The 27,557-nt window shown below is 42.1% G+C and overlaps 1 protein-coding gene across 1 annotated transcript in view; it reads left to right on the top strand.

Annotated features, from left to right (window-relative positions):
- LOC147894787 (Peptidase M1 family protein) overlaps window positions 1-26,199 on the top strand; it is an 88,226-nt gene extending 62,027 nt beyond the window's left edge. The window contains exons 12-32 of the mRNA XM_087384370.1: window positions 577-604; window positions 807-893; window positions 1,019-1,044; window positions 1,470-1,533; window positions 1,623-1,703; window positions 8,567-8,614; window positions 8,728-8,746; window positions 9,174-9,190; window positions 9,413-9,469; window positions 10,341-10,450; window positions 10,556-10,636; window positions 10,784-10,973; window positions 11,081-11,229; window positions 11,346-11,484; window positions 11,575-11,721; window positions 11,818-11,899; window positions 12,055-12,230; window positions 12,362-12,472; window positions 12,736-12,852; window positions 12,949-13,020; window positions 25,698-26,199. Of these exons, the coding sequence (XP_087240496.1) occupies window positions 577-604; window positions 807-893; window positions 1,019-1,044; window positions 1,470-1,533; window positions 1,623-1,703; window positions 8,567-8,614; window positions 8,728-8,746; window positions 9,174-9,190; window positions 9,413-9,469; window positions 10,341-10,450; window positions 10,556-10,636; window positions 10,784-10,973; window positions 11,081-11,229; window positions 11,346-11,484; window positions 11,575-11,721; window positions 11,818-11,899; window positions 12,055-12,230; window positions 12,362-12,472; window positions 12,736-12,852; window positions 12,949-13,020; window positions 25,698-25,778 (1,882 nt within the window). The 3' untranslated portion in view covers window positions 25,779-26,199. The remainder of the gene's footprint in view (window positions 1-576; window positions 605-806; window positions 894-1,018; window positions 1,045-1,469; window positions 1,534-1,622; window positions 1,704-8,566; window positions 8,615-8,727; window positions 8,747-9,173; window positions 9,191-9,412; window positions 9,470-10,340; window positions 10,451-10,555; window positions 10,637-10,783; window positions 10,974-11,080; window positions 11,230-11,345; window positions 11,485-11,574; window positions 11,722-11,817; window positions 11,900-12,054; window positions 12,231-12,361; window positions 12,473-12,735; window positions 12,853-12,948; window positions 13,021-25,697) is intronic.
- Window positions 26,200-27,557: the final 1,358 nt, after the last annotated feature.

Here is a 27,557-nt window from a genome sequence, read left to right as displayed (position 1 = left end):
TTCATGGAGATTGCTCAAGCCTTATGCTCGGATTTGAGGTTTTACTTTTGGGTGACATTTGGGACAGGTGCTCAGGTGACCTACATGCTGCTAGAGAGCATGCTGGGATGTTGTTCAGGGTGGGACTTTGGTATTTTCTTTTTTGTAAAGAGAGTGGCAGGAGGTGCTAGTCTGTGGGCTGACCTGAAATCTTACTGGGATTGCACCAATGTTGCCCTTCTCTCCTAATGGTTTCTCTGGGTTTGTGACATGGTTCTTAATATATTTTCTTATGGAAGTGGCATGCTTTATAAGGTTGTTTGGAGAGCTTTGAAGCTTTTCTGTACAGTCGTTGCACAGAGATTCCAGAGTGAACTGATTGCATTAGATATTGTTTAGCATTGGATTTTTAATTAAAGCTAATGAACAGCAGGTTTTTTCTTTAATGTAAGAACAAGCTGTTCCTGTTTAGAATGCACATCACATTTGCTTTTTTTAGTAGTACTCAATTCATAAGCAAAGGCATGTATAATGTAGATGCTTGTATTTTGTTAAATATACTTTGTCTCTGATGGTTTTTTCTCCGTGCTCTTACAGGGGTGCTATGGAGAACAAGAGTTTGAATGTAAGAACTGACTCTGAAGTGTGTTGAAGCATCAATGCAAGGCGCCGCATATTCTCTGCTCAGTACTCATACATAGTCGTTAGAGAAGGCTACACGATTTTCTCTTGTTGTTGTCTTTCTCTCTACTATGTGTTTTTTAGAGATCTTCAATTTCTGTTTGCTCATTTGTTATTGAATCTTAAATACTATGCATTTCTCGCAGATCTTCAATTCAAGGCTTGTTTTGGCTTCTCCTGAGACTGCCACTGATGCAGACTATGCGGCAATCCTTGGTGTTATTGGACATGAGGTGTATATTATGTTTTCATTGTTTACTTAGTGTCTTTCCTTTCTTTGATTTTGTTTTATTGTTACAAGTTAGGTTGATTGTTTTTTGTTACATGTGGCTTTCTCCTGTGCATATATGTGCCACAGTATTTCCATAATTGGACGGGTAACAGGTATGCCTAGTCCTATGCAGTAGATGTTGCATCTATTTCCAATGAATGGCACTCATGGCCTGCTTGGCTTGCCTCATTATGCAATGAAATGGCATGTTTGGCTTGCTGTGTGAAATAAAACAGAGAGCACAATTTGCATCTTAATGCGCATTAAGAGTGCTAAGGTGTTTTTTCTAACTTTGAGAAGTTCAGTAGTACAGGGTGCTCTCTTTTCTGAGAGTTGACTGAAAGGATATAGAGGTGAGGCTAGAGTGATTCAGAACTTATTTAAGTTGGTAGAGTTCTGTGCAGCTGCATTGAGCTTTTATAACTTTTTGTCAAGGAGGGTTCTGCTGTACTTTCTTGTAGGTTGGCCCATTAATTTTATATCAATTTCTTCAGAGTCTACTGCAATCTAACATTGTATTCCATTTTAATGACTGCAGGGTCACCTGCAGAGATTGGTTTCAACTGAGCTTGAAGGAGGGGCTCACTGTCTTCAGGGATCAGGCAAAGGCTCAAGCACTCCGAAGTTAAAATTACATCTTATCAAATGAAATTAAGACAAAAGAATAAAAGGTCATTATTACCTTTTGCAGGAGTTTTCTTCTGACATGGGTAGCCGAGCTGTGAAACGAATAGCTGATGTTGTGCGGTTACGTGTCTCTCAATTTCCACAGGTTTTTTGCCTTCATATACGCGGACCCTCAAAGAAGCCTTCTTTTGAGATTTGGATATGCATAGGCTGGTGTTATGAGTGGGATATTTTTCTTTAATATTTCAATCGATAAACCTCATGGTTAGGGAGAGAAACATGGTTGAAAAAGTTCTAGGAAAAGCACTTTGGGGATTGGGTGTACACTATCTGCTACCCAAGGACTGATTCATCCTGTCTTTCAGTCAAATCTTCCTCTACTGTAAGGCTCACACACATGCATAGATATTGCTCATACTCAACAAGGGCAGCTCATAATCCTTAGCTTCAAAACCACATGATACATAATTCAAATATCTAGTTTTGATCCATCTGCTACTTGTAAGAGGGGAGAGAGTTGTTTAGTTCTTTATGCAAGGATTTTGTTCTAAATTTTAGAAGGGAAATACCTTCCTGCTTTTACATCTTCACATTGAACATCTAGGATTCTGTTCTAAATTTTAGAAGGGAACTTGAAACTCAGAGAATCTTTATCTGCTGTTCAATATTTCCATAAGGAGAAAGTATGAGTTACAATCTAAAAAATCCAAGCAGCCTTGTATGAGCATACTTGCTTGGGGCATGAGAAGCTATATGAGGGAGCACCCATGCATGAGAAGGGGAGGAGCCTTCCTAGAGCAGCCTTTAGTGAGGAGGGATCAGCCTTGGAAGAGGAAGGAGAAGCCTGGCATAAAGAGGAAGCAGTCGTAGGTGAGCTGCCTTGAACAAGGAGAAGCAGTGTTGCATGAGGAGAGAGCTGTATGGGAAAGACGAAGGACGTAGATTCTCGGCCAACAGAGCAAAGCTGTGGCTGCAAGGAGGGCAGCTCGCATACAGTCAACGAAGGAACAGTTGGAAGAGAGGCACCTTTCCATGTTAGTCATGAAGAGACGCCTCAATTTCTGTAACTTTGAAAATGTGGGCTATTTCAGTCCTCATACCCCATGGTGTGTCTTGAGACTCTTGGTTGTCACATGTAGTGGAAGGTGATTTGTGATGCCACATGCTAGGAGTGACAAGTGTGATGCTGCATGTCATGTGGAGGGACGTGGCCCTGTGTCATGAGAAAATCTGCCTTTTATGGGATGTGATGCCATGTGTCGGTGCCATATGCAATGTAATGACTTTTGTGTGTTAAAGGTGCCACGTGTCTTCTACTAGTGGTGTGGTGTGTAAGTGCCATGCTACTTCAAGTACACAGGTACTTTTGAGGTGGTTCCATGAAGCTCTTTATCCATGCTCGGAGTAGGGATAAAGAACGTTGAGGTGGTTAGTAGATGTCTTCTTTGTCGTGAAGTGATCCCTCCCTATTCGATGAGAGTCGTTCGTTGGAACATTCAAAGATTGGGTGAGATCCCTATCCACACTGAGTGAAGCATGTTATCCCAGGGACTAGCTTCACCTTTCAATCGTAGTGGGCTGATGGATATTCTCCTCCTTCAAGATTGTAAACTCATTGATAGGCAATGTGTTAGAACATGCAAGCTTCCACCTAGGATACCTTCTAGTGTGGCATGTGGAGGGGTATGTTTTTGTGCTTTAGCTTCGATTCTTGCCAACATTACTTTAGATGGTGTTCTAGTACCAAGGTCCGTGTAGTATCCTTAGCAGTCTTGAGATTAAAGTGCTATGCATTCATGCACCTTATCTTAGTAGGGATCAGGTTGCATTCTGTAGAGAGATTTATAGGTGGTTGACACATGCTAATTCTTGAATAGGAGGAGACTCTAACATGATAGGATAGCATGTTGATAAAATAAGGAGAAGGAAAGGTGGCATCCTGCCTTCTGAGAGAGATGCATGGGAAGAATTTGTTTGAAAGGATTAGAGGCTTAGATGGTTCTTGTGGTCAGTGATACCAGTCTTGGATGCTCTTGGTCTAATAGGTTTCAGAGTGAGACCATTCATACTAGGATTGATCGGTTTTAAGAGCGGGCTTTGGACAGAGTAGGTAGCATTTCTATTTCAAGAGGTACCACCAATCTGATCATTTACTTGTTGTCCTATTCATGAGAGACTTCGTATGAAGTATGAATAGTCTTATCTCCCATGGTCTGGATATTTGAATTCGTATATCAAGACCAGTTCTTAGAGCAATTTTTGGATATTTGGATCCCCCCATCCCAGTTAGGTGCTGTCAGCATAGAGTGTGGGAGCGTATGCCTAGCCTGCTACAAGAGATGAGTATATTTTTGATGCGCAAGCAATGATTGCTTCACTTTGTCTTTCTTCATTTTCCCTTGGGACATGATAGGGGTAACCACCACTTCAATCCTTCAATAGATTTAGGAAAATGGAATCACACGGTATGCCCTCCTCTCTGTCTGAGAGATTCATTTTTCCAAAGGGGAAGGCAGAACCCTAATCTCCTAGTGAAAGCGAATCAATCTTCTTGGTACGGCCTACAAGATCTTGCCCAAGGCAATAAGCATGAAATTCTAGCTGCTCTTCCTTGACCTTATATGTGACACTCAAACTGGCTTTGTATAGGGCATGAACAACTTTCGTTTTAGCAAGCAGTGGAGTGTGCCAAGGAGCCCTTGACCAATCTGCTCGACTTTGAAAAGGCTTATGATAGGGTGGATTGAGGTTTCTTAGGAGGACTCTTCCTCAAGGGGTGGATGATGGTTGTTTTGTGACTTGTCTCTTTACCAACTTAGCTTAGAGCCAGTTTCTGACTCAATGAGGGCATAGGAGGTAGATTCCAGATATCTAGATTAGCTTGTTGTGCTTGGTTTCCCTGTGGCCCTATCTGTATTCAAGCCTCTTTCTGAGGTGCAGATGTGACTGCTTGGGCTGTGAGTGTGGCCCCTTGGGTCGCAGGCCTGCTTGACCTGTGTGCCAGGCCACACATGGCTGCATTGCGCAGCCAGCAGCTTGGCCTAGTGAAGCGTGGCTGCTAAGAGCAGCCCTCAAGCTTGTATGCCCTGCCTTGGCCCCCCCCAAGAAACAGTGCGCAACAGCTGCAATGCCCTCCAGCGACCCCCCTCGCCTGTTCCAAGGCACCTGACAGCTCCAGCACGTGGCCCTACGCCACATTGGGGCCCGAGTCACTGCTGGACATCTCTCCAGCACACCTCGGGTCTGCAAATCTGCAAAACACGGGTCAAGAAAATCTAAAAAATCAAGAATGTAAGTCACACTTGCTGCATGTTCTTGCTAGTGGTGTTTTACAGTACAGATTTTGCACAATGCCTACATGGGGGTGTGTAGAAGACACGTGGGCAAACAAGCTTTGGAAGATGCAATGACAGCCCTCTCAGCAGGGGCAGCTTATAAACTGACAATAGATGTGATTACCTGCCTCAACAAAAAATGCCTTGCACTAGTCGAGAAGATTGACAGTTTGGAGGCCACTAATGTGGCTCTACTGGCTGAAAAAGCCATGTGGACAAGACACTAAATGAAATCAAGAAGCGGGGGGAAGATGCAGGATGAATGGAGGAAAGAGAAGGCAATGCAAGAGGACTGGGAAAGGGAAAAAGCAGGGTGGGAAGCTGAGAAAACCAACCTCCAAAATAAGGTGTACACTTTGGAAACTGAACTACAACAGGTGAAGGATATGAAAGTGAACTCAGAAGGGTGCTGCAAAGTCATAGAAGAGCTCAGGACAGAAAATGCCAGCCTCAAGAAAGAGATGACAGCCATGCAGGCTACCATGAATGGTAAGCACGCTGAATTTGCACAACACAACACCTATAGAAAGGAGAGATCAACAGCCCCAAAGAATGAATTCATCTCTGATACTTTGGAGGAGGAAAAAAGAAGAGCTAGTAGGGCACTGAATGTTCTAGTAAGAGGCCTAATAGTGGGAGACATGTGGATGCTAAAGCCTTGTTCACCAAGATGGGGTTCTGTTGGTGTAGAAGATAATGTCTCATCTTGGTGAACAAGGCTTTAGCATCCGCCTGTCTCCCACTATTAGGCCTCTTACTAGAACATTCAGTGCCTTACTAGCTCTTCTTTTGTCTGAGAGAGGGCTGCCCTGAGTGACCAAATATACATGGGAGTCAGCCTATAGGAAGGAGATGCAGAGAGGTAGTGGGATACATGGTTCTGGAGGTTTAGCTGCTCTATTCTGATCACAGCTGTGGCCTTTCATATGTGTGGTACGGAGAGAGAAGCATGCATGACACGTGGGTACGAGTCATGTTATCAGAGGCATGACCGATCTTCATAGCGGTGTGCTACTTCCCCCCGGATGGATCATCCTATGCGCACGAGGTTGCCATATTGGAGAATAGTCCATATGAGGCGATATATAATGACATCATGACGTTCTCTAGGTAGGGAGATATCCTCCTTGGCAACTTCAATGCACGCACAGGAGACTGGTAGGTTGGGTTGCTAGACCTTGACTCTGACTCCCTCATAGTTATAGAGCTAGACCCAGTACAGCTTGGAATTGTGAGACACTCAGTAGATGCACCACATATAACGAGATACGGGCGACATCTACTTGAGCTGGGAGCAATCCATGACCTGATTATGTATAACGGCCTCTCGGAGCTGACCACTCGTACTTGGCTTTCAACATCTTGGCTACTATGCCACCCACAGGGAGAGCCCCCCCCCCCCCCCATACGTACTCGTGTCCAAATCCACGTTGATCATGCTCTCGACCCAGTCTACGTGAGCCACTTAGGAGATGATGCAGACCTCACCTGGGCCTCGGACACCCTGATCGCAGTGATACATAATGCCGCCGCTAGATCCTACCCCACGACCAGATCTACTGCACACGCCCCAGTTGGGACGATGCCTCAGAACCCCCGGTATGATGATGAGTGTAGAGATGAGATTGCACCTCAACTGCAAGCCTTGGGCCATCTGATGATACATGAGGCACAACATATTCACAATGAATGACACATCATAAAAGGGGGGGACCCTACCATTCGATGGGGGCTTCTATTTTAGGGGAAGCCGCCTATTCCCATCACAGAGTTAGGGGTTTGGCACACTTATGCAAGCTCACTCTACGACGTACTGATGCAGCCACCACCTGACATGTCCCTTATGCCTAGGCCTTCTACATGTCATTTGTTCACTGTACTGAATGTAAGGGTTGCACTCCGTCGGCCCCATAATCGGAGTGCTCAGGACCATGAGGGACTACGGACATAGCATTTCGCACATGGGCCGGAGGTCAATCACGTGGTATATCATGGTTTCCCATCCTCTTCGAGCACTACCACCATTGTGCCAATACACAAAGTAGGGGGCCCCATGGACACTGGGAACTACCGTACTCTCTTGATTGGCCACACTCTGGCTATGATCTATGGATTGGTCTAGAGAGGGAGATTCGGATAAAGAGATACGGAGACCTTGCTCCCCATCGCAGCAGTAGATGACCATATAGGGACGAATACAAGATATCTTCACATGGCACCAGAGAGCTGCCATCTCTAGGATCATAGTGAATAGTTGATCACATCTCTTGTTATCTCAGGATTTCTAAGTTTTGGGTTCTGAGTACTAGTTCTGAGTTGAGTTTCTTAGTATAGCACTTAGCAAGGACTCTAGCGAGCCCTTCTTAGTATAGCACTCAGCAAGAGCCTAGCGAGCCCTTTGCCTCAGCCCATAGGGGCTTGTATAGTTGCTTTTTTTATTGTACCTTGTCTCATAGGCCCTTGAGGCCTTGCAAAAACATGTATACATCTTTTCTTCTTTCTTTCTCTCTCTTTGTAGCTGGGGTGTTGAGTTATCTCCTCTACTCACAAGCACAAATCACTAGGCTTCCTCTTCTCAAAAGGAGCTTCTTGATTGTGAGCTTGCAGATGACCCAGCCATATTTCTAGACGCCTTTCTCAGGAATTTACGATGCTTCATGGATGCGTTGGTATTTGTCATAAAAAATAGTTTTTGGAGTTGGAGGTCGTAAAATGTCAATTGGTGGCAGTTGGTCACAAGGTGGATTCCATTCAGCTATCAATGTTGCTATTACAAGAAGAGGGGTGGATGCACTCATGAACTGGCACAAATCTGTAGGATATCGGGTTAGTATTTGGGATGGGGGGATTGAGCGTGTGTTTAGATGAATAGGGAGGAGCTCCTCAATTACATATTCTAGCATTTTGCTCCAGCTATGGAAAGAGCAAAAGAAAGTATTTGGGATGGGGGGATTAAGCCTTCAAAGCCCTGGTTGTGAGCCGGATTTTATTAGCATGCACTTGTTGGTGCTTCTCCCATTTATGCATTGGTTGACTTAGAATATTGATAGAAAACTACCTATGGTCTGGTTTGATGGCACAGCTGATACGACAACCATGATAGCTTGGAGCACCATCATCTTATCTAAACCTCCACATGATTGATGTCGACATTCAGTGCAGAGCCATGCTAGGGAAGTTGGTGATAAGAGGACAACTCCTTGGCATTGAGCCACGGAAGGATGTTTTTTGACTTACCAAATCTAAGCTGCATTCCCTCAAGATGTAGTGGATTTCCATGGATGCTCACACTACATCTCCCCATCTTTGGCAGCGATTATCAAAGCCTGGTGCCAGATTAGAGAATCCCTCACATAGGTTTGTGCTCAAACTCAGGATGAGAGGGACACACAAATAATATGTAAAACGAGTACTGTTTCGATGATTTAGATTGTCTGCTGTAGTTGTCCTGTTGGTAGAAAGGACTAGCCTTCAACGAAGTACATTATCTAGATCTTTACTTCTAAAGATGACACAAGAATTGACGCATGTTTTTTTTTCTTGAATTGAGATATTGTTTATTTTCTATAGCTGAGGAGTTCAGTAGAGGAAGGCGTGTGCCATGGTTCTATGATGCATAGTGATTTAGCTGCCTTCCCTGTTGGATTTGTAATGGAGGTCTTGCTTCTTACAGGATGCAGGCCCTATGGCTCACCCTGTCAGGCCTCATTCATATATCAAGGTTCAGCTTTGTACTTTGGAATGTTTTTCCAATCAAATATTGACAATTATTCTGGAAAAGTAATTCACAAGCTTACTCAGATCTGTCTTTTTTGTTCTTTTGCTCTGGGGCAGATGGACAACTTTTACACAGGTAAGAGTCTGGGACTAGGTCATGGCAACACCTCTTGTTTGAACAACCATGTAAATCAGGGGATATTGGGGAATGTATAAGTGTTTCTGTTTTTTTTTTTTGGGGGGGGGGGGGGGGGTTTTGGGAAACTGATTGCTTTGACAACATGTTTTATTTTTCTTTTCTGTCTAATCTTCAATGTTTTGTTGTACTAATACTACACACCCTCCTTGGCCAAAATTGGTATTTGTGTTCGTGCAATGATTGGGACAATCTTTCAAACTCTCTGATGGTTGTCAACAGTGACGGTAAGGCGTGACGCTTTCTGTTTTTTGCTGTTCCACCTGCAAATTTGTAGGACTTGATTGGGTAAGCTTGCAAGCAGTGGTCTAACTCATGTGTCTGCTTTGTTGATGGCTTATGGCTATGGTGGTCTGTTTGGTGTGAGCACAGGTGTACGAGAAGGTTAGTTTTCAGCATTGAATTGACCCAAAAAATTGCTATCAAAATCTTTGCCAATTGTTTAAAAATAAATAAATAAATATTCACCAATTGTTGGTGATAATGGCTTATCATGTACTCGCTTAGAAAGATTGCCATCAAAATCTTTGCCATTATTAAAAACTAAAATAACTTCTTTGCCAATTGTTGGTGATAATGACTTATTATGTGCTCGCTTGTATTCAGGGTGCAGAAGTGGTGCGGATGTATCAAACTCTGCTAGGCAGGCAGGGATTCAGAAAGGTGCTTATAGTAGTATAAAGTGCGCCTTTGTTATCAAAGCATTTTTTAAAATGGCAACAATCAATGTTCTACTAGGCTACTGAGTAATGCTTATTGTGTCCATGTATACTCAACATATCTGATTTAGAATCAGTTACTGACTTCCAAATTTCTGGCTACTCAATAGTTCATTTTATCCATGCCTACTTAACAAATTTGATTGGAGTATATGCAATTGGTGGAACATGTGGAATCCACTACAAAACCCAGAAAGATTTTACTTGCTGAAGACATCACAGAGGACGTCCTATGTTTTGGAGCATCAATTTAAACATGCTCTATCATGCCTATCATAAGTAACATTGGTAATAACTCAGGATATTAGGTTCTAATCTTTCATAGCAATAGTTTATAATTAGGGGGGCTATAGGATTCAGGGCATAGGGTGTACAATGTTTTAAAAATGTTAGACCAAAAAATAACTACCATAGTTGTACCAGGATCTGTATCAAAACGTAAGTTTAGGCATGGCCATTCCCCTGAAAGCTGACAGATTGGAAGAAACTTCATAACCTTCATATTTGGAAGGCTAGATTCCGTATTTCAAAGGAGCAAGTTGTCCGTCAAGCAAAGTCAATAAATTTTGAAATGTTCAGGAGTTACAGCCTTAGATAGGTTAAAGGAGACCTTGCCACCCGTCTGTGCTAGTTTAGCGTCATCTATCAGTCGCATTACTTGCTTGCCACAGTTACCTCAGCTAGGGAATCTCAGTTGCTTGTGCAGCTCAGTTGCTACAGGTAGCATGCACATTAATGTGGCCATCGACAGGAAGGGTGCGGTTGACAATGTAGAGTGCTTTTTGTCCTGACTCTTTCTTATTTTCTCCTTGCAGGGGATGGACCTTTATTTCCAACGACATGATGGACAAGCTGTTACCTGTGACGATTTCTTTGCTGCCATGCGGGATGCGAATGGTGTGAATTTGTCGAATTTCACATTGTGGTAAGTACGATCTCTGCAAGAGGCTCATCATAGCCTGCACAGCTTTATATTCATGTGAAATTTTTTGGACAGTTGAAAGGAAATAACATTTTGCTTAATGTGCAGGTATTCCCAAGCTGGCACCCCTGTGCTAACTATCCGTAGCTCTTATGACCCTGTTGCTCATACATTCAAATTAACATGCCGGTCAGTAAAGTTAAATTTTTTTTTCAATTTCTTTTTGATCTAGTACGTGAGTCAGGGAAGGCATATAAGAAGTGCTGGAGTTAGCGCAAATTGTTTTGGAGTTCAAGTTAACAAGGACTGATGTCACCATTTGGACACCACATGCAGGCAGGAAGTACCATCTACTCCTGGAAATCCTACGAAGGAACCAATGTTGTTACCATTGGCTGTTGGATTGTTGGGCAATCAAGGGCAGGATTTACCTCTTTCTGCTGTCTATGATGGAGAATCACTGAAGTCACTCAAAAGTGAAAGTAGTGGTGATGTTGTCACAACAGTTGTCCTTCGTGTGGAAAAGGTGTTAAATGTTGTCGATTTCCCTATCTAAAAATTTATTGTGTCTGTTCTCAAGGTTTGAGCACTTTCATATATTGTTAGTTACAAGTAGCCTGAGCATTTTTCCAGGCAGAGCAAGAGTTTGTATTCACGGATATTCAAGAGCGACCAGTGCCTTCTTTGCTTCGTAACTTCAGTGCACCTGTGCGACTTGACTCTGATATTACTGATGAGAATCTGTTGTTCCTTTTAGCTCATGAATCAGATGAGTTTAACCGGTTTGTAAAAAAAACCTTTCTCAACAAAAGAATCGTTTTTTTGTTTGAAGGCAGGTATAGTTTTGTAAGGTAGTTTGCTCCCTCAGTTTGACTGCTTTGTACTGGCCATTTTACAGGTGGGAGGCAGGTCAGACCATGGCGAGGAAGCTCATGCTTAACCTTGTCAGCTCTGTGCAGCAAGGGGAAAAACTAATGATTGATAAAGGCTTTGTTAATGGTCTCCGCAGCATTCTTTGTGACTCTACCTTGGACAAGGTTTTTGCTGCTATTTTCAAAGTGGTTTGCTTCATGCCAGGCGGCTTTCGTTACTGCTATGATGTATTACATGTATATTGGTGCTTGCAGGAATTCATTGCAAAGGCCATCACCCTCCCAGCTGAGAGCGAATTGATGGATTTGATGCCAGTGGCAGATCCAGATGCAGTCCACACAGTTCGCCGTTTTCTGATAAAAGAGATTGCTTCACAATTGCGCCAGGAGTTTCTCAGTGCAGTATGCAATTAGTCTTGAAGTTGACTGTTGTGTAACCATTTAAGCAACTTAAGGTGAAGTCCATCACAGTTTGAATGAATGTTGTGTTGATGGCAGATCAATAATAACTCTAGCAAGGAGCCATATTCTTTTAACCACGAGAGCATGGCAAGACGGGCTTTGAAGAACACTGCATTAGGTAATGTCTACAGCACCTTGTATACCTGTTTATGGATAACCAGAAGGTATAGTTGTCTGTGGTGTATTTATTTGATTTCTGTGCATCTATGTTGATTATGCTCACATGGCATCTGGAGGGAGTGTTTTTCACTTTTGGTTTTACTGGATGAGCAGCATACCTTGCTTCTTTGAATGAACTGGAAACCACAGAACTGGCTTTGAGTCAGTACAAGGGGTCAACAAACATGACAGAGCAATTTGCAGCGTTAGCTGCTATATGTCAAAATCCTGGGGATCTACGGGCCAAAGTGCTGTCTGATTTTTATGAACAATGGAAAGGAGATGCTTTGGTGAGATGCAAGAACACGTGAAAGTTCTAATTTGGAATCTCGATCCCGATTCCCTGTTTCTTGTATGCCACCTGTTATGTTTGCTGAAAGCCTTTAGCTTATTACCAATGATATCACTGAGTGTATTGCAGGTTGTGAACAAGTGGCTTGCCCTACAAGCTATTTCTGACATTCCAGGGAATGTAGAGAATGTGAAAAGTTTACTCAGTCATCCTGCTTTTGACATTCGCAATCCTAACAAGGTATGCTTTGTTCACAGTGCATGCATGTGCATTTTGTGCAACTTTGTGTAGATGTGGACATACGCGGTGTGTACATACATGTGTGCCCGTGCTTGGCAGCACTCACGCTTAGGTTAGGTGCATGCATGCACACATGCATCTTCTTGTGTGTTGAGGGTGCACCAGTTGGGTGGGTGAGGCAAAAGTAGCACTCTAGTAACACATGTTGTAGGTCTGGATTTGTTCCCTTTCTAACAATCTGAGATTATTCTTGGCAACTATAGGTCTACGCTCTTGTTGGGGGATTCTGTGGGTCTGCTGTCAATTTTCATGCGAAAGATGGATCTGGATATCAGTTTCTTGGTGACATGGTTTTGCAATTGGATAAGCTTAATCCCCAGGTATATTCCTACAAGAAGTTTGTTCTGTGATGTGTTTGCCAAATTGGACAGTTCTTATGCATCCGTTGCTCTCTTAATCTACTTTTTTTTTTGCAGGTTGCATCGCGTATGGTTTCAGCATTTTCCAGATGGAGAAGATTTGATGCCTATAGGCAAGAGCATTCAAAGGTCTCTCTCTCTTACTCTCCCCCCCCCCCCCCCACCCCCCACCCCCTCCCCCTCTCCCTGAAAAAACACACACGCATGCACAAGAGAACGCTTAGATGCTCGTTTGGGAGAGACTAAAATGAAATCTTATAGTCTTATGCATTGTTTTGCTTCGATGCTTGTTGGGAGAAAAATCGCATAGTCTTCACAAGCTGTTGTAGCTTAAATGAAGAGAATGTGGACTACTTTTTTATTAGCCTTCTTTCCTTAGTGCTAGCCTTTGTTACGGTTGAGTCTGCCCTTCACCTCCGAGGTGCCGATAGACCTTTGTATAAACGGATGCCCAAGTATGTATGGGTGTGTGGATTTGTATGAGTGAGATCATATGTTTATACTATGGTCTACACCCATTGTTGGGCAATGATGACTCAGTGGGGATGTCATAGTACCTAGTCTTGGCTATGCGTGATAGAGTTTATGGTTTTCAACCTCATGACTGACTATCATGAGATTGAAAGTGCACTATGTGTTGTGATTTTAGAGGATGATTTTGGGCATGTTCTTGGATTCATCTAGATATATGCTTCTATTGTATTAGTGGACATGCAAATTTCACCTTGTGAAGTTTTCGTCCATGTTGTGGCTTGCTAATATTGCAATAAATTCTCTCTTTTGTAAGTGGTGCGTTGCCCTATCAACTAGATTGTCTAAGCATTTTTTTCTTAGATGCTCGTTTGGGAGAGACTAAAATGAATTGTATAGACTTCACAAGTAGTTTTAGCTTGAATGAAGAGAATATGGACTTACTTTTTGATTAGCCTTTACTTTAGTGCTAGCCCTTCAACTCCGGAGTGCCAATAGAAACTTAGTAGGAAGACCTTTGTATGAATGGATGCTTGAGTATGTGTGGGTGTGTCGATTTGTATGTGTGAGGGAATATGTTTATACTATGGTCTACATCCACTATTGGATGCTTATGACATCAATCGGGATGTCATGGTACCTAGTCGTTGCTATGTGTGATGGAGTTTAGGTTTTCAACCTTATGAGTGACTATCATGGGATTGAAACTGCACTGTCTCTTGTGTTTCCGGAGGATGCATTTGGCACGTTCTTGGATCCGTGTATGTGTGTGTGTGTGCGCGCGCGCGTGCAGCAAGGAGGCTCACTCGTTCTCAACAAACTGATTGGGTTCTCATAAAGCTAAGGAAAAAGCTTGAATATTAAAAGCTTGCAACTTGGCCATTACATGTTCGTTTGCGAATAACGCAATCCATTTTGATAGCATACATACAATTCTATCTGCCCCTCATCATGTTTAAGGCAGATCTGGTTTCCTTCATGTCTACTATCATGGAGATTTTCTGGCGTACAAAAAATGACAAGAAAAGTCTCAGATTACTCTCTATGCATCGTCTCTGTTCTCCACAGATGCACGGGGTTTGAACATACTCAATATTCAAATGCATATAATTGCTCACAGGGGGAAAATGATGTTGCAGTTTATGCAAGGGGATTAGCCTTGGGCATTCATGATCCACTCTCTTTTGTTGCTGAAATCCTCCCTCGTAAATTACAGGAGAGACACTTGTTTCTTTATGCAATCGCTAGCTCTTTCTCTCTCTCTCTTTCTACACACAGCTAGGGCCCAGGACAACATGTCGGGCTGGACCCCCCCGAAGGTATTTTATTTCTTGAAGAGAGAATCTGTTACAAGAGTTCAGTGTAGAGCTGTCTGATACAACCTAACTGGACCTCTAACCACTCCACTAACCAAGGTTAGGTTAGCTTAACCTCAAGTTTGCCACATCAGCCACGTGTCTGCCATGTGTCAGTGCCACATCAACATCTGATCTGGCTGCCACATGTACTGGCACATTAGCACTTGCACTGTACACTGCCACGTCAGTTCACACGTGTCAATGCGATGCCACTTATGTGCCACGTGTCTGTTGATCTGTCAAGACCTTTGCCACGTGTGTGCCACGTCAGCTCTGGTGTCCTTGGCTGCCACGTAAGCCTAAGGTTGAACCTTGGTTGGATCACTGACGTCACGTGTCGCACCTTTTGGAGAATCTGTCGCGGGACCTTCTAAAGAATCCGTCGCAGGACCTTCTACGTGCGCCTAACCATCAGGCCTCCGCCTTCCATTACTTTAAGCAACGAACGATGAAAGCACCCGTTCAGTGCAGGCGCCTCTCAAGCATAGCTTTGAGCGTCAAAGTCACTGGTCCTTCGTTGTCTCCTGAGAACCTGGCCGGCCTTATATGAGCGCAGCTTACGCATCCTTGTGCAAAACTTGCACGCTTTCATCGAGATAAAATTAAACACTGGGGCACACAGACTCAATATCTTCCAGTGGCATCTTGTGTAAAACGATTCCTGGCACATCACTTTCTACAGGATAATCCTTATGCAACCGAACAGGTGATCCTGTCCAGAAGGTCTTTGGAATATGAACAAAACCACAATAAGTGCTGAATACTCTCAGGAGCATGATGACATCTTGGACAAAGAGGAGAGGCAATCCTTCTTTATATGCCCCTGAATATCTACCACATCATCAATGAACCGAATGCCCAACTTCATGAGATTGTAAGCCCTGATTGGTTGTTGTACAGCAAGAGGAGAGTAAAAAACAGCACTTCAGTGAAGGCTTTCCTGTTGAAGAGATGAAACTATAGAAGAAGGATGGGGAGACCATTTGATGTGAGAGAGCACCTGCTTCCAATCTTGAATCAAGGCAGTAGAAAATGGATAGCCAGGTATTTTGGCTTAAAACTTACCAAGTACTACTTCCCATGGATCAGCGAGCCAATGCTCATAAGCATTAGTGCGCATCTGGCCACACAAAACTGCCAACATAACATGGTTGTTAAGACACTCGTGTCTTATGATAAGACACTTAAGACACTTAAGACACGTGTCTTATCTTAAGACATCTTTAGACACTCTAGTGTTTTTTTTTTTTTTTGGTGGGTGGGGAGTAATAACACACATTGAGTTTGACTTAGCCATGCTATCATTGATGGTGACTTTGGATCTAGCAGTGGCAGTGACCTCATAGATTCAGATTAGGATGAATCTTTAGAGATTTGAGTCTTGAGAGTTGAAAGCTTTCTTTCAATTATATGTATCGAGATGCAATTTTCATTCATGTCACATGTGACAAGATTCAATTGTCAGTTTAAACCTTTTAGTACTCAAAACTTGCGAGCTCTTCAGTCGTGAGTCTTAACTTTAAGTCTTGAGTGACGAGTCTTGACTCTTAACTACATTTTACAAGTTCATTGTTTCTTCTTGCATTATTTAAGTGTAGCTTATTGTACTTCTAGAATCTAGTAGCTAGATATGCTAGCAAGTTGTACATTTGTATACTTATACATATATTAATTAAATATTTATTATTACAACCACAATGGCGTGTCTTACGTGTCTTATCTTTAAGACACTTTAGACACTCGTGTATGAAGCGTGTCTAACGTGTCGTGTCTTAACGTGTCTTACAACCATGCAACATAATAGACCATGGCTGCTCTTGCTGAAAAAAAGTCCTGAGCATAGTGACCTTTCTTGCCAACACATGAAATTTGATGTTTAGAATATTCAAACCTCTATGCATCTTTGGAGAGCAAAGAAGGTCAATTTTGAGCAACCTCAAAGCTTGTTTATGAAGCTTAGTTTTCCATTTTGAGCAACCTCAAAGCTTTTTTATGAAGCTTAGTTTTCCAAAAAATCTCCATGGCTTGAGACATAAAAGAAGAGAAATCTCGAGATGACCAATGTAGTAAAGGCAAGTAAAACTAGACAAAAGCCAAAACAATGGACTAAACAATTCGAAGCCGAACATGCAAAGGCCAAGTGGAGATATTCCAATATTCTAATTCGTCCTGAATTTTGTTGAATACCCAAGACATTTGCTGCTTATTGCTGATTTTCCAGCCAATTGGATAACCTAAATGCCTTACTATGTGCTCAAGATGAATAATGTGACCTTGCCAAAGAAGAGCATGCCAGCCACAAAGCTTGAGAGGCAAGAGTTTTGATTTCTGAAAATTAATATTTAGACCAGCTGCCAACCCAAAATCAGAAAGGGTATCCATCAATAAGTGAAGCTCCAGAGGACAATTCTTTGGCATGAAAAAAGAATCATCTACATAAGCTTGTGCAATAAAAGGCCGTGATCCAGGAATCTGAAGCCCCACAAGCTGTCCAGTATCAACCAGATGATCCATATAAAGAAGCAAAGGATGAGAAGCAATAGCATAGAGCAAAGCACTGAGAGGGCATCCAATTCAATATCTGAAAAAGACACTTCCAGCAATGAAGCTTTTTGCAAAGAAACAATAGGAGAGACAAGATCAATAAATTTTCTCCGAGCCAATTTAACCTGAGGAGTAGAAGAAGATGGCTGAGAAAAGAGAAGCTGATATGATCTAGACATTGTTTTTCAAGTTGAGATAAAGTCTGGGTCCAAACACCATTTGGTTTTCTGACTCTCATGATAGATTGACTTTGTCTATGTGCATGCAAATTCCGAAAAAAAGATTTTGAGGAACAGCTTATCTAGCAAAGGCTTAACTCTAGCCCTTGTCTACCATTTGGAAAGCTTGCGTTTATCATTGGCATCAATAATGGAAGAAGCACAAGACAATGAACGCTGTTCAGAAGAGGAAAGAGACCTTTGATGGCTAATCTATACCAGGGACTGCTTTTGTGATTTTGCCCACTGGATTTGATGCCTGGTTTTTGCCATGTACCACCTTTCATAATCCTTAATGGCATTTTGAATGCGATGCACAAAAGAGTTCCAGGCAAAGTCAATGTCCTCCCAAGCATGTGATAACAATGGCGTGCAAGCCAATTGAATCATTTGCTGGAAATTTTCATGAGAAAGATATAATTGGTTGACATGCAAGAGTCTGACTGGAGAGAGCTGCATATCATCCAGAGGCATACCAAATGAAAAGTTCAGCCAAAGAGGAGTGTGATTAGACAATTGTTGAGAATAGTCAGTCCACATTTGACATGTATAATCATCATATTGCTGAGCATGAATAAGATACAATCTGTCAAGCCTGGCCCAATACTCTGTAAAAGCATTATGATGATATGTAAAGCCCAAAACTGAAGGGTGAGTTGCTATCCATAAATCTGCAGCTTGAAGTGATGAAATCATATCTTCCCATTGCTGAATTTCAGAGGGCAGCATATGAGATTTATGAGTAGTATTGTCCTTCTAGTGAGGAGAATTATTGAAATCACCACAAAGTATAGCATTAGTGGACCAAGGATATTGATTTATGGAATCCCACATTCAAGCTCTACAATCTGAAGTTTGAGAGGCATACAATGAACCAATTTCGAAAATCTCTCCAGATCATGCATTGGATAATCATCCATCGGCCACAAAGATCATTATATGCTACACAGGGCTGCAAATCATGTATGGCTAGAATGCACACCCCATAGAATTGATCAGAGCCTGCATAGAATATATCATATCTTGAAAAGAACCCATGCTGGCCAGCAAAAGAATGCTGATTATGCTCTTGCAGACACACAACATCTGGATGAGTTGTATTTACATAGTGCCAAAGAAGCCTCCATTTATTCGGGTTGCAGAGGCCCTGTATATTGTAAGAAACACATTTAAGAGAAGCACGCATGAAAATATGTACAAGGAATAAATTAACCTCAGAAAGAAAAGGAGGCATCAAGCGTCTGCCATTGCCTCAGGGTCTTGCTGACCCTCAGAATCCAATTCCCTGACAAGATTATCTTCTTTACAAAGCGGAATACCCTTCTTCACTGCATTGACCCATGCCTTTGAGATTGGGCTATCAGAAGAGGTAGATGGTTGACCAGGAGAAGGAGCAAAAGCATCCCAATTACGGGATTGCAGAGGTCTTTGTTTGAGAGGCACTGTCTTCTTTGCAAGCTGCCATCCCTCATGAGAAGATGAATTATTTTCCACTTGCTTGCCCTTTCCTTTATCCTTACTTTGAGCTGAAATGGCTTGACTCCCTATATGAACTGAAGGCTTTGTCCCTTTGGCTTCTGTCTTTTCCACATATGTCTTCTGACCTTCTTTATTAGATGGTTGGGGAATGGCAGTTGGAGGAGGAGGATGAAGGATAGAGGGGCACTCAGAAGCTAGGTGTCCAAACTTGTGACAAGAAAAACAAGCTCCAATAAAAATCCCCCATTTCAAAGTGAAATATTTCTTTCCTAGATTAACACCCTCAATCTCCACAGCAATAGAAGGAGGGGTTGGTCTATCAGTGTTCCATAAGATGCAAAAGCGATTTTTATTACCTGTGGGACGAGGGGGACAAATCACTTGTTCACTTGTCCCAATGTCATAGCTAAGCCAGGAAGCTTCGTTCTCATGTAATCTGGGAAATCAACCACTTCAACCCATATAGGGCAATGGTGCTTGATGATTTGGACAACCAGATTTTGCAGTGATAGCCTTGAGGCTTTTGGGTTTTTAGGTCGCTTTCAGGGTATCACATTTGCTATGGTTGGAAACAATCAAGATCTATTTGGTGTTCTTCATGAAGATGATAAGTTGGATGGCCCTGTACAAAGTACATGCGTCATACCTGCGTTGTACAATAGGGTTTGCATAGCAACTGTTTTGTACAGGTGTACCTATACACAATACCTGTTCCATGGAGGTATACCTGCAGAAGTACACAGTTCCGTACAATAGTGCATACAAACGTACAGGTCTCCCGTACAGATTTCGTACAAGTGTACTTGCACCGTACCTGCTCCATACTTGTTTCGTACGTTCTTCCGTACGGTTTCACCTGCAGATCAGCCGTCAACAACTTGTACTTGCATTCCGTACACATGTACTTGCAGAACAGCTGACCGTACAGCTTGTACCTACTTGCAGTAGTGGAGTCATCCCGTTCACAGCCTTCGTGTAGCTACGATTGATGGCACCAACTATCCGATGTGGTCTTATCTCATGAAACATATTCTTGTTGCAAAGCATTTGTGGAATATTGTTTCTGGGGTTGATATGAGGCCAGCCAATGCTACAGTGGTTACCTCTATTGCTAGTCCCTCTGCAGGGGGTGCTCCTCCTGATGCCTCTTCCTCTAGCACTCCTGCTGCTACTCTTCCAACTCAGGAACAGTCAAGATGGGATGCAAGAGATGCAAATGCACATTCATGTATTGCTTTATCATGCAAGAGAATCATTATTCCACACATCCAGTCTTGCAGGACAGCAAAGGATGCTTGGGATAAATTGGCTTCTCTCTATCAGATTCGCAATGAAGCTCGTGTTGCATATTTGAGAAGGCAATTACAGGAAGTTAGTATGAATGAAGGTGACTCTATGGATGCATACTTGACAAAGGTCAAGGACCTCATGGAAACTTGCCAACATTGATGAGGTGGTGCCAAATTCACAGCTTGTCAATACCACACTGAATGGACTGCCAGATACATATCAAGGGTTTGCTACAACCCTTCGATTAGTGGCCATGGGTAATCCAGACCACTAATCTTTTGATTAGCTAGTTACTTTGCTTTTGCAGGAAGAGCAAAGTCGAGCTAATAGACAAGCCATTATTCCTGATCATGCATTTGCTTCACAGCTAACAGGAAGAGGCAAGGCTTCCAAGCCTAAATCTGCAAGCCTGGACATGACATTTCGCTTCGGAGAAAAAGAAAGCAGGATTGACAGTTAATGCCTCACATGCTATTGAATCCCATGAGCTAGCAGATGCTTCACATGCACATGCTCTTCAAGATGATTGGGCATGGGCTGTCCATTGCTCATTTGATCCCTCCAAAGCTGATGCACTCTTTACTGCTAATGACGCTCAGTCTTGGTATTTTGATAGTGGTTCCTCCAAGCACGTCACATCTTGCAGACAGTTGTTTTACTCTTTAGCTGATGCACCTCGAGGGGGGACTGTTACATGTGCTAATAATGCTTCATATGCTGTAAAAGGAATTGGAGATGTGCAGCTCACATCGATTTCAAGCCATCTTGTCACTCTGACAAATGTTCTTTTTGCACCTGGAATTGAAGTTAACTTGATTTCAATTTCAGCAATTGCCACTTCAGGTTTCAAATTATTTTTGATGGCTACAGATGCCTAGTTTATGATCTTCGTGATGACAATGCCATAGTTCTCACTGGCACTTTGCAGAAAGGGCTTTATCACCTTGATCATCACTCAGCTGCACTTTCTATTGAAGCATTGGCTATTTCAGATTCACAGCTGGTGAAACTCATCTTTGGCATGAGAGAATGGGCCATCTCAATTATAGAGCTCTTGCAAAGCTACATTCACAGCAGATGGCAAATGATGTACTTGAGCTCAAACTCACACAGTTTCCAAACATTTGTGTGAGGGTTGTCTTTTGGGTAAGATGCATCGATTTCCTTTTCAAAAGAATTGTCCAAAACTCTCACAAAGGAAATTGCAGCTAGTGCACAGTGATGTCTGTGGCCCAATGAGGACAAATGCCATTGGGGGGTACAAGTATTTCATGACTCTCATTGATGATTTCACAAGATATTGTTGGATATATCCTTTAAAAGCCAAATCTGAAGTTTTCTTATGCTTTCAGAGATGGCTGAATATGGTTGACAATGAATCAGGATGCAAGCTTGTTACCCTAAACACAGATAGGGGGGGGGAGTATATGTCAAAGGAGTTTGATGCATTTCTGTCTTCACGGGGCATTATTCACTCATGTATTACTCCTTACTCTGTGGATACTGGCTTGCAATCCTCAAACTGAAAATGCTGCAAAAGCTGTCCAATGTACTTGGATTGTGACATTAAAATGCCCCCCTCACTGCTAGCAAATTGAATGCCCAAATAGTAGTGCAGAACACCAAGATCAGACATAGCAAATGTCTGCTGCAAATCAACAAACCTGTCCCACTCTTGCAGATGTAAAGGGTAGCCTCTGTAGGGCTGTTCTGAAAGCCAAGTGTGAGCAAATGAGAATGAACTCTCGAATACCAAGCCCGAGGTGCTTGCTTGTAAACCCACTTACTTCCAATGGCATTCTTGCCATAAGGCAAATCACACAGCTCCCAAGTGTCATTATGATGGATAGACTTGGATGGCCTTCATCCAACAATCATTCTTAAAGGCATCTTGATGACATAATGGCTCTTCATTGCATGTTGTAGCAACCAAATCATAAGCAACAAAACTAGCATGCTCTTTCTGGACCCTTGCTCTCGTACGGGCTGGCAGAGGAGTGTCTTGTTTGCTGTCTTTTAATGTGTCAAGGAGCTAACGGGGTACCTTTTTAGGCTCCTGAATTTTTGCTCTTTCCTGGTCAAGAGTCCTGTGCAAATGATTCATGATCAATGAGAGGCATATCAAGCTGAATTTCTGCATGCATATGTGGCTGTAAATGACCAACAGATGGAGGAGGGACAACCTCAGATGGAACATTTTTCTTTTCAATTGCTATGCGCTTCGTGCATTCAGAAATATCATGCCCAGGTTTCCTACAATAGTTACATCTCTTCTTCTTTTTGTTATCCCCTGAAGAAGAGGCACCATGTGAATGATCAGCATGGGAATGATAGGGCTTTTTAGCTGAAACCTTGCCTTTACCTTTGTGTTTATGATGGGCAGTGAATGCTTGATCACTAGCCATAGTAGGATTGCAATTCACACGACTTTGCTCCTCCTGAAGAAGAAGAGCAACAAGCTGGTCAAATGAGAAATGATTGGCATCACCCCCTGCAACCAACGTCAATGTAGTAGCAAAGCCTTGATATGAATCAGGCAACCCATAAAGGGTATTAGAAACCAGTTGAGAATCAGGCATAATCTCATCAATGTTGGCCAATTGCTCTTTCAAATCCTTCACATTAGTGAGATAGGCATCCATGTTACCACCCTCATTAAGCTTTAAATCTTTCAACTGCCTGTGGAGATAGGCAACCCTCGCCTCATTCCGCACCTGATACAAAGATGCAAGCTGATCCCATCATTGCTTAGCTGTCTTGCAAGACCGAATATGAGGGATAATAACTCGTTTCACTGAAAGAGCAATCAAGGCATGTGCTTTGGCATCACGACCATCCCACTGAAATTGCTCATGTGAAGGAGGCAAAGCACCTGCAGCAGGAGGTGCAAGAGTCCTGGCTGTAGCAGTAGAAGCATCACTTGTAGACCCATCACCTGAAGAAGCAGAGGCTGCAGGTGTAGCCTGGTCTCAGAATCTGAAACAATAGGCCATAGATTCTTGGCAACCAAAACATGTCCCATCATGGATGACCACATGGGATAATTGGTGCCATCAAGCTTGTCATCGGTCCCAATCAGCCCAAACAAATCATCTTTGCCACCAGACATGGTGCTGAAATACAAGGCAAATGCACCAACTGGCAAAGCAAAATGAGAGAAAGGCAACGTTTTAGAATCAAGTGCCAAAAATCTGCCCAAGCTTCAAAGCTTATGTCTGCAAAAGACTCTGCTGTTCCAAGGTGTACCTGTTGCAAGAAAAATCCCCAAAGGTAACACGAGGCCTTTCCAAAATGCAAACGAAGCAGAAATTGGAAAAAGCCAATGCAACAATGGCTTACCCAATGATGTAGCCCGAAAGGACAGCAATTAAAGGCTTTGAATGCAAGCAAAGGAGGGCTGGAAATGAGAATTACAGCAAAAGAAGTGCTCCCACGAGGAGGAGAGCACGTAGAAATGGAGTGAAAGAGATCCAATGGAGAGAAGCTTGCAGCCTGAGGCAAAGGGATGCCAAATGAGGAGAGAAGGGCTCAAGTCTCCGGATCAATTCAGCAGCTCCAGATGGCTCCTAGTGTCGGCACGCAGCTCGAGGCAGCTCCAAAATATTGGAAGCTCTGAGAAATGATTGGCGCGCACCCCGAGGCAGCTCTCCTACGGATTTTTGACAGTCGTATGGCGTACGTATTTTGACAGGTGTGGATTTTCGTACGGATTTTTCTTGACAAGTATGGAATTTCATACAAATGCTGTAAATGCTCGCGCGTGGTCGTTTTTTGCTGCAGCAGGCTGGAAAATGCACCGAAAAACAGTTCCCTTCGCGAGAGTTGCTCTCAATTGCGATCTTCTTGCGTCAAACTGAGGTTTTTTGCGACAAAAGTGCTTGGAAAGGCCTCAAACACTCGTGGGAGTGTGAAAACCAGCAAGACCAACAAGAATGAGAGCTCCAGAGACTACCAAACAGCTTGGGAAAGCTATCAATGGCTGAGGGACTGGATTCCCGACCTGCTCTGATACGACTGTTGGGTGTTGGAAGCAATGAAAGCTAAAAAATGGAAGCACAATGGAGAAAAACGAGATGCTGTAATAGATTGCTGTTGCAAAACTGAAGTGTGGAGGCTCAAGGGAGAGGCAACATAACAAAACCCTAGGGCTAACTGCCCTAACTGGACTAAGTGTCCTAATTGACCTAGATGGTACATAAACTAACTCTACCAATAGTATAACTAGGCCTACAAGGCTCATACCAAGGTATAAGTGGCATCTATGGATAGCCCATGAGATAGCCTACAATCTATATGTATCTATGTATGTACATATATATATATACACATATATATGTGTGTGTGTGTGTGTGTGTGTGTGTGTGGGTGTGTGTGTATATCTATGTATGTATGTATATATATATCTATGTATGTATGTATATATCTATGTATGTATGTATATATGTATATATATAATGTATGTAGATATATATCTGTATATGTACATATGTATAAATGTAAATGTACAGACACACAGGCATACATATATATATATATATATATACATATATATATATATATATATATATACATATATATATATATATATATATATATATACAGACCACTTGTGAGAAGGGATTGCAAGGGGACATGAATCGAACACCACATGACATATGGTGGAGTTGAGGATAAAGGAGTTTAGAGCATATAGATATAATGACAATGATGGATGCAAATGGCATACAAAGGGAAGGCAACAAGGAGGAAGCCCTCAAAATGCAAGCCATTTAGTTAGACATGATAACGGAGAGCTCATTGGCTCCTGTAAAGATAAAAATTATGATTTAGTGACGAATCTTTGTGGAATGTTAACTAGGTGTTCCATAGAAATTCTTGGACATTCCATATGCTTGACATGCTCTCAAGTTCCATGTGAAGGGAATGGGATTCCTTGTGAACTTTGATACGCATGCACATGCACATGCACCCGTGGTTTCCTCAGACATTGTTGCCTAGCCTTGAACATAGGAAATGTTTATACTCCTATATAGAGCTATAGGACTCAATAGATTTGGAATGCTTTTTTACAGTTAGGGGAGTGAATGGCGTTGTACTTGGGATAAGTTGTTTGTCATTGTTTGCAGTCTCTCCTTGGGTAATTTCGTCGATGGTGGTTATGGTTTTTGTGATTTATTATAATTTTGATCAGTTCGTGCTTCAGGATGGTGAGATGAGATGGGTAGCTTTTTGGATGACTATTATGTATGGAAGATTCTTGTGCTTTTGTGTATGTTCTTATGATTAGTTTTATAGACTCAAATCACCACAAAGGGCTTTAAAGATGTGAATGTGCTCTGTCTTATAAGAATTGCAAATATTTGAAACAATAAAATCAATTCGATAGTTGATTTGACAGGGGAAATGTAACTTTTGATTGGTATTTTTGAACTTGCCATTGATGCAGGTACAATTAGAGCGCATTGTGAAAGTAGAGGGTCTCTCAGAGAATGTCTATGAGATTGCATCAAAGAGTTTGTCCTCTTAAGATTGGAAGAATTCACAAGTATGATTGGAAGAATTCACAATACTTGTGCTTCATGCATTGATATTGCCGGTGACTTCTTGCTTGTTAAATCCTAGGCTGACAACGTCTAATATAATCGTGCTCAGGACATTGGGACCATGCCACAAGCATCCACGGCTTCTTGGTTTCATCGAGCCCCAAGAGTTATGTTTTATGTATAGTTGCCACTAAATTGCCCTTTGTTTATGTTGCATTTAAAGCTCTCAAACATGCTTGTGAGGAAGGGTCTTGAATCTTGGTTATCCTAGAGCACTACCAAATGTTTGTAATGCTTTATGGTATTTAAGAGCCGCTAATAGGAACCTTTTTAGTGCGCCTTATCATGGATGAGCCTATGGTAGTTTCACACAATTGAATGCTTGAAGTCTTTTTGTTCAAAATTCGTGTTCGGTCATTCAAAATGAGCTAGGAGATTAATTAATCCAAAGGTTATGGAGTTCAAAATTCTTGATATTCCAAATGAGCTTGGACATTACTTAATCCAAAGGCTATCCAAAGGTTATGTGTGTTACAAAACAATGGATACTGCCGAAAGAACTTCTCTTTTATCAGTTGGATCTTCTATAAGGACACTCTTGACGAACCCTGGTGTTCATACATGCTATTTTGAAGGGAACATGCTCGCTTTCTTTTTGGGTCAAAGTTTGTTGAAAGCTTTTCCTTGTAGCAGCCCTAAAATTTGAAGACTTCAACGACCTTCAAAGCCCTTTAGGCATTCTGATAGATTTTGTCCTTCAATATGAAGGTTAGGGCAGGCCTTCAAATTTTAGGGCTGCCTTGTAGTTGTTGAGCAAATGGACACTTATGGGGAATTTTTGAAAGTGGTTAACAAACAAGTCCGATTTTCAAGAGGGAATGTTTTTGGGGGGAAGTCTAGGTATGGAAGGGAAATATTGTTTTTTAAGACACTAATATTGATATAGTGGTGGTGGGGGGAATTTGAGAAGCTCTGTCTTCTATTAGGCGGATGGGTTCTAATTAGATCTTTAGATTATGCAATTGCTATAAAAGGGTGATGATGGTTGGAGACATGGAATTGAGCAATACAAGAGAACTACTATAAGTGATAGTGAGTATTTTTCACGTCAATCTTGTGATGAGGTGGTCTCATCTCTTAGGACTTAAATTGTAGTACATCACTTTGATCGTTTGCTATTGTTGAAACTAAACCTCTTGCATGCCAAGCTTGAATTATTTACTAATCACCACATTGAATCACAATTAAAGGTTTTAATCCCTTAGTATTTAGACAATCTATAAAGTTTTATGCAATTTAAAAAATTGAATCCCTTTTATACGTTGTGGATGTGAATGCACTTCTACTGTAGCACAAAACTTATGTTTGATTAATTGAGGCATATTCTACATTCAACCGTTGTTCCACAATATACTTGTAATAATTAGACTATCTAATTGACCCTTGTTTTTGCAATGTTCCTTACCTAAAAGTGCAGTCAATAAAGAGTATGATAGGGTCCTCCATACCTTTCCCTAGAGTGTCTCAATAGACCTTAACTCCTTAAGTACATCTAAGGTGTACAAGGCATAGTTGCCATCATTCACAAGAAAACAAGCCACAATCAATTTCCCCCTTTCATTACATCTTCAAATAGCTTGCCATGTATGAAAGCCATCTTCAAATAGCTTGCCATGTATGAAAGCCTAACACACTATTCTCCATTAGTCCTAATTGAGAATCTAATAAGCAATTCTTCAAGGATCATCGTGTACCCAAGAAAC

The sequence above is a fragment of the Dipteris shenzhenensis genome, chromosome 14 (genome assembly GCF_047967505.1).
Source record: "Dipteris shenzhenensis isolate YYH24624 ecotype China chromosome 14, Dip_SZ_1.0, whole genome shotgun sequence".
Taxonomy (NCBI): Eukaryota; Viridiplantae; Streptophyta; class Polypodiopsida; order Gleicheniales; family Dipteridaceae; genus Dipteris; species Dipteris shenzhenensis.
This window is presented reverse-complemented; position numbering and strand designations above follow the sequence as displayed.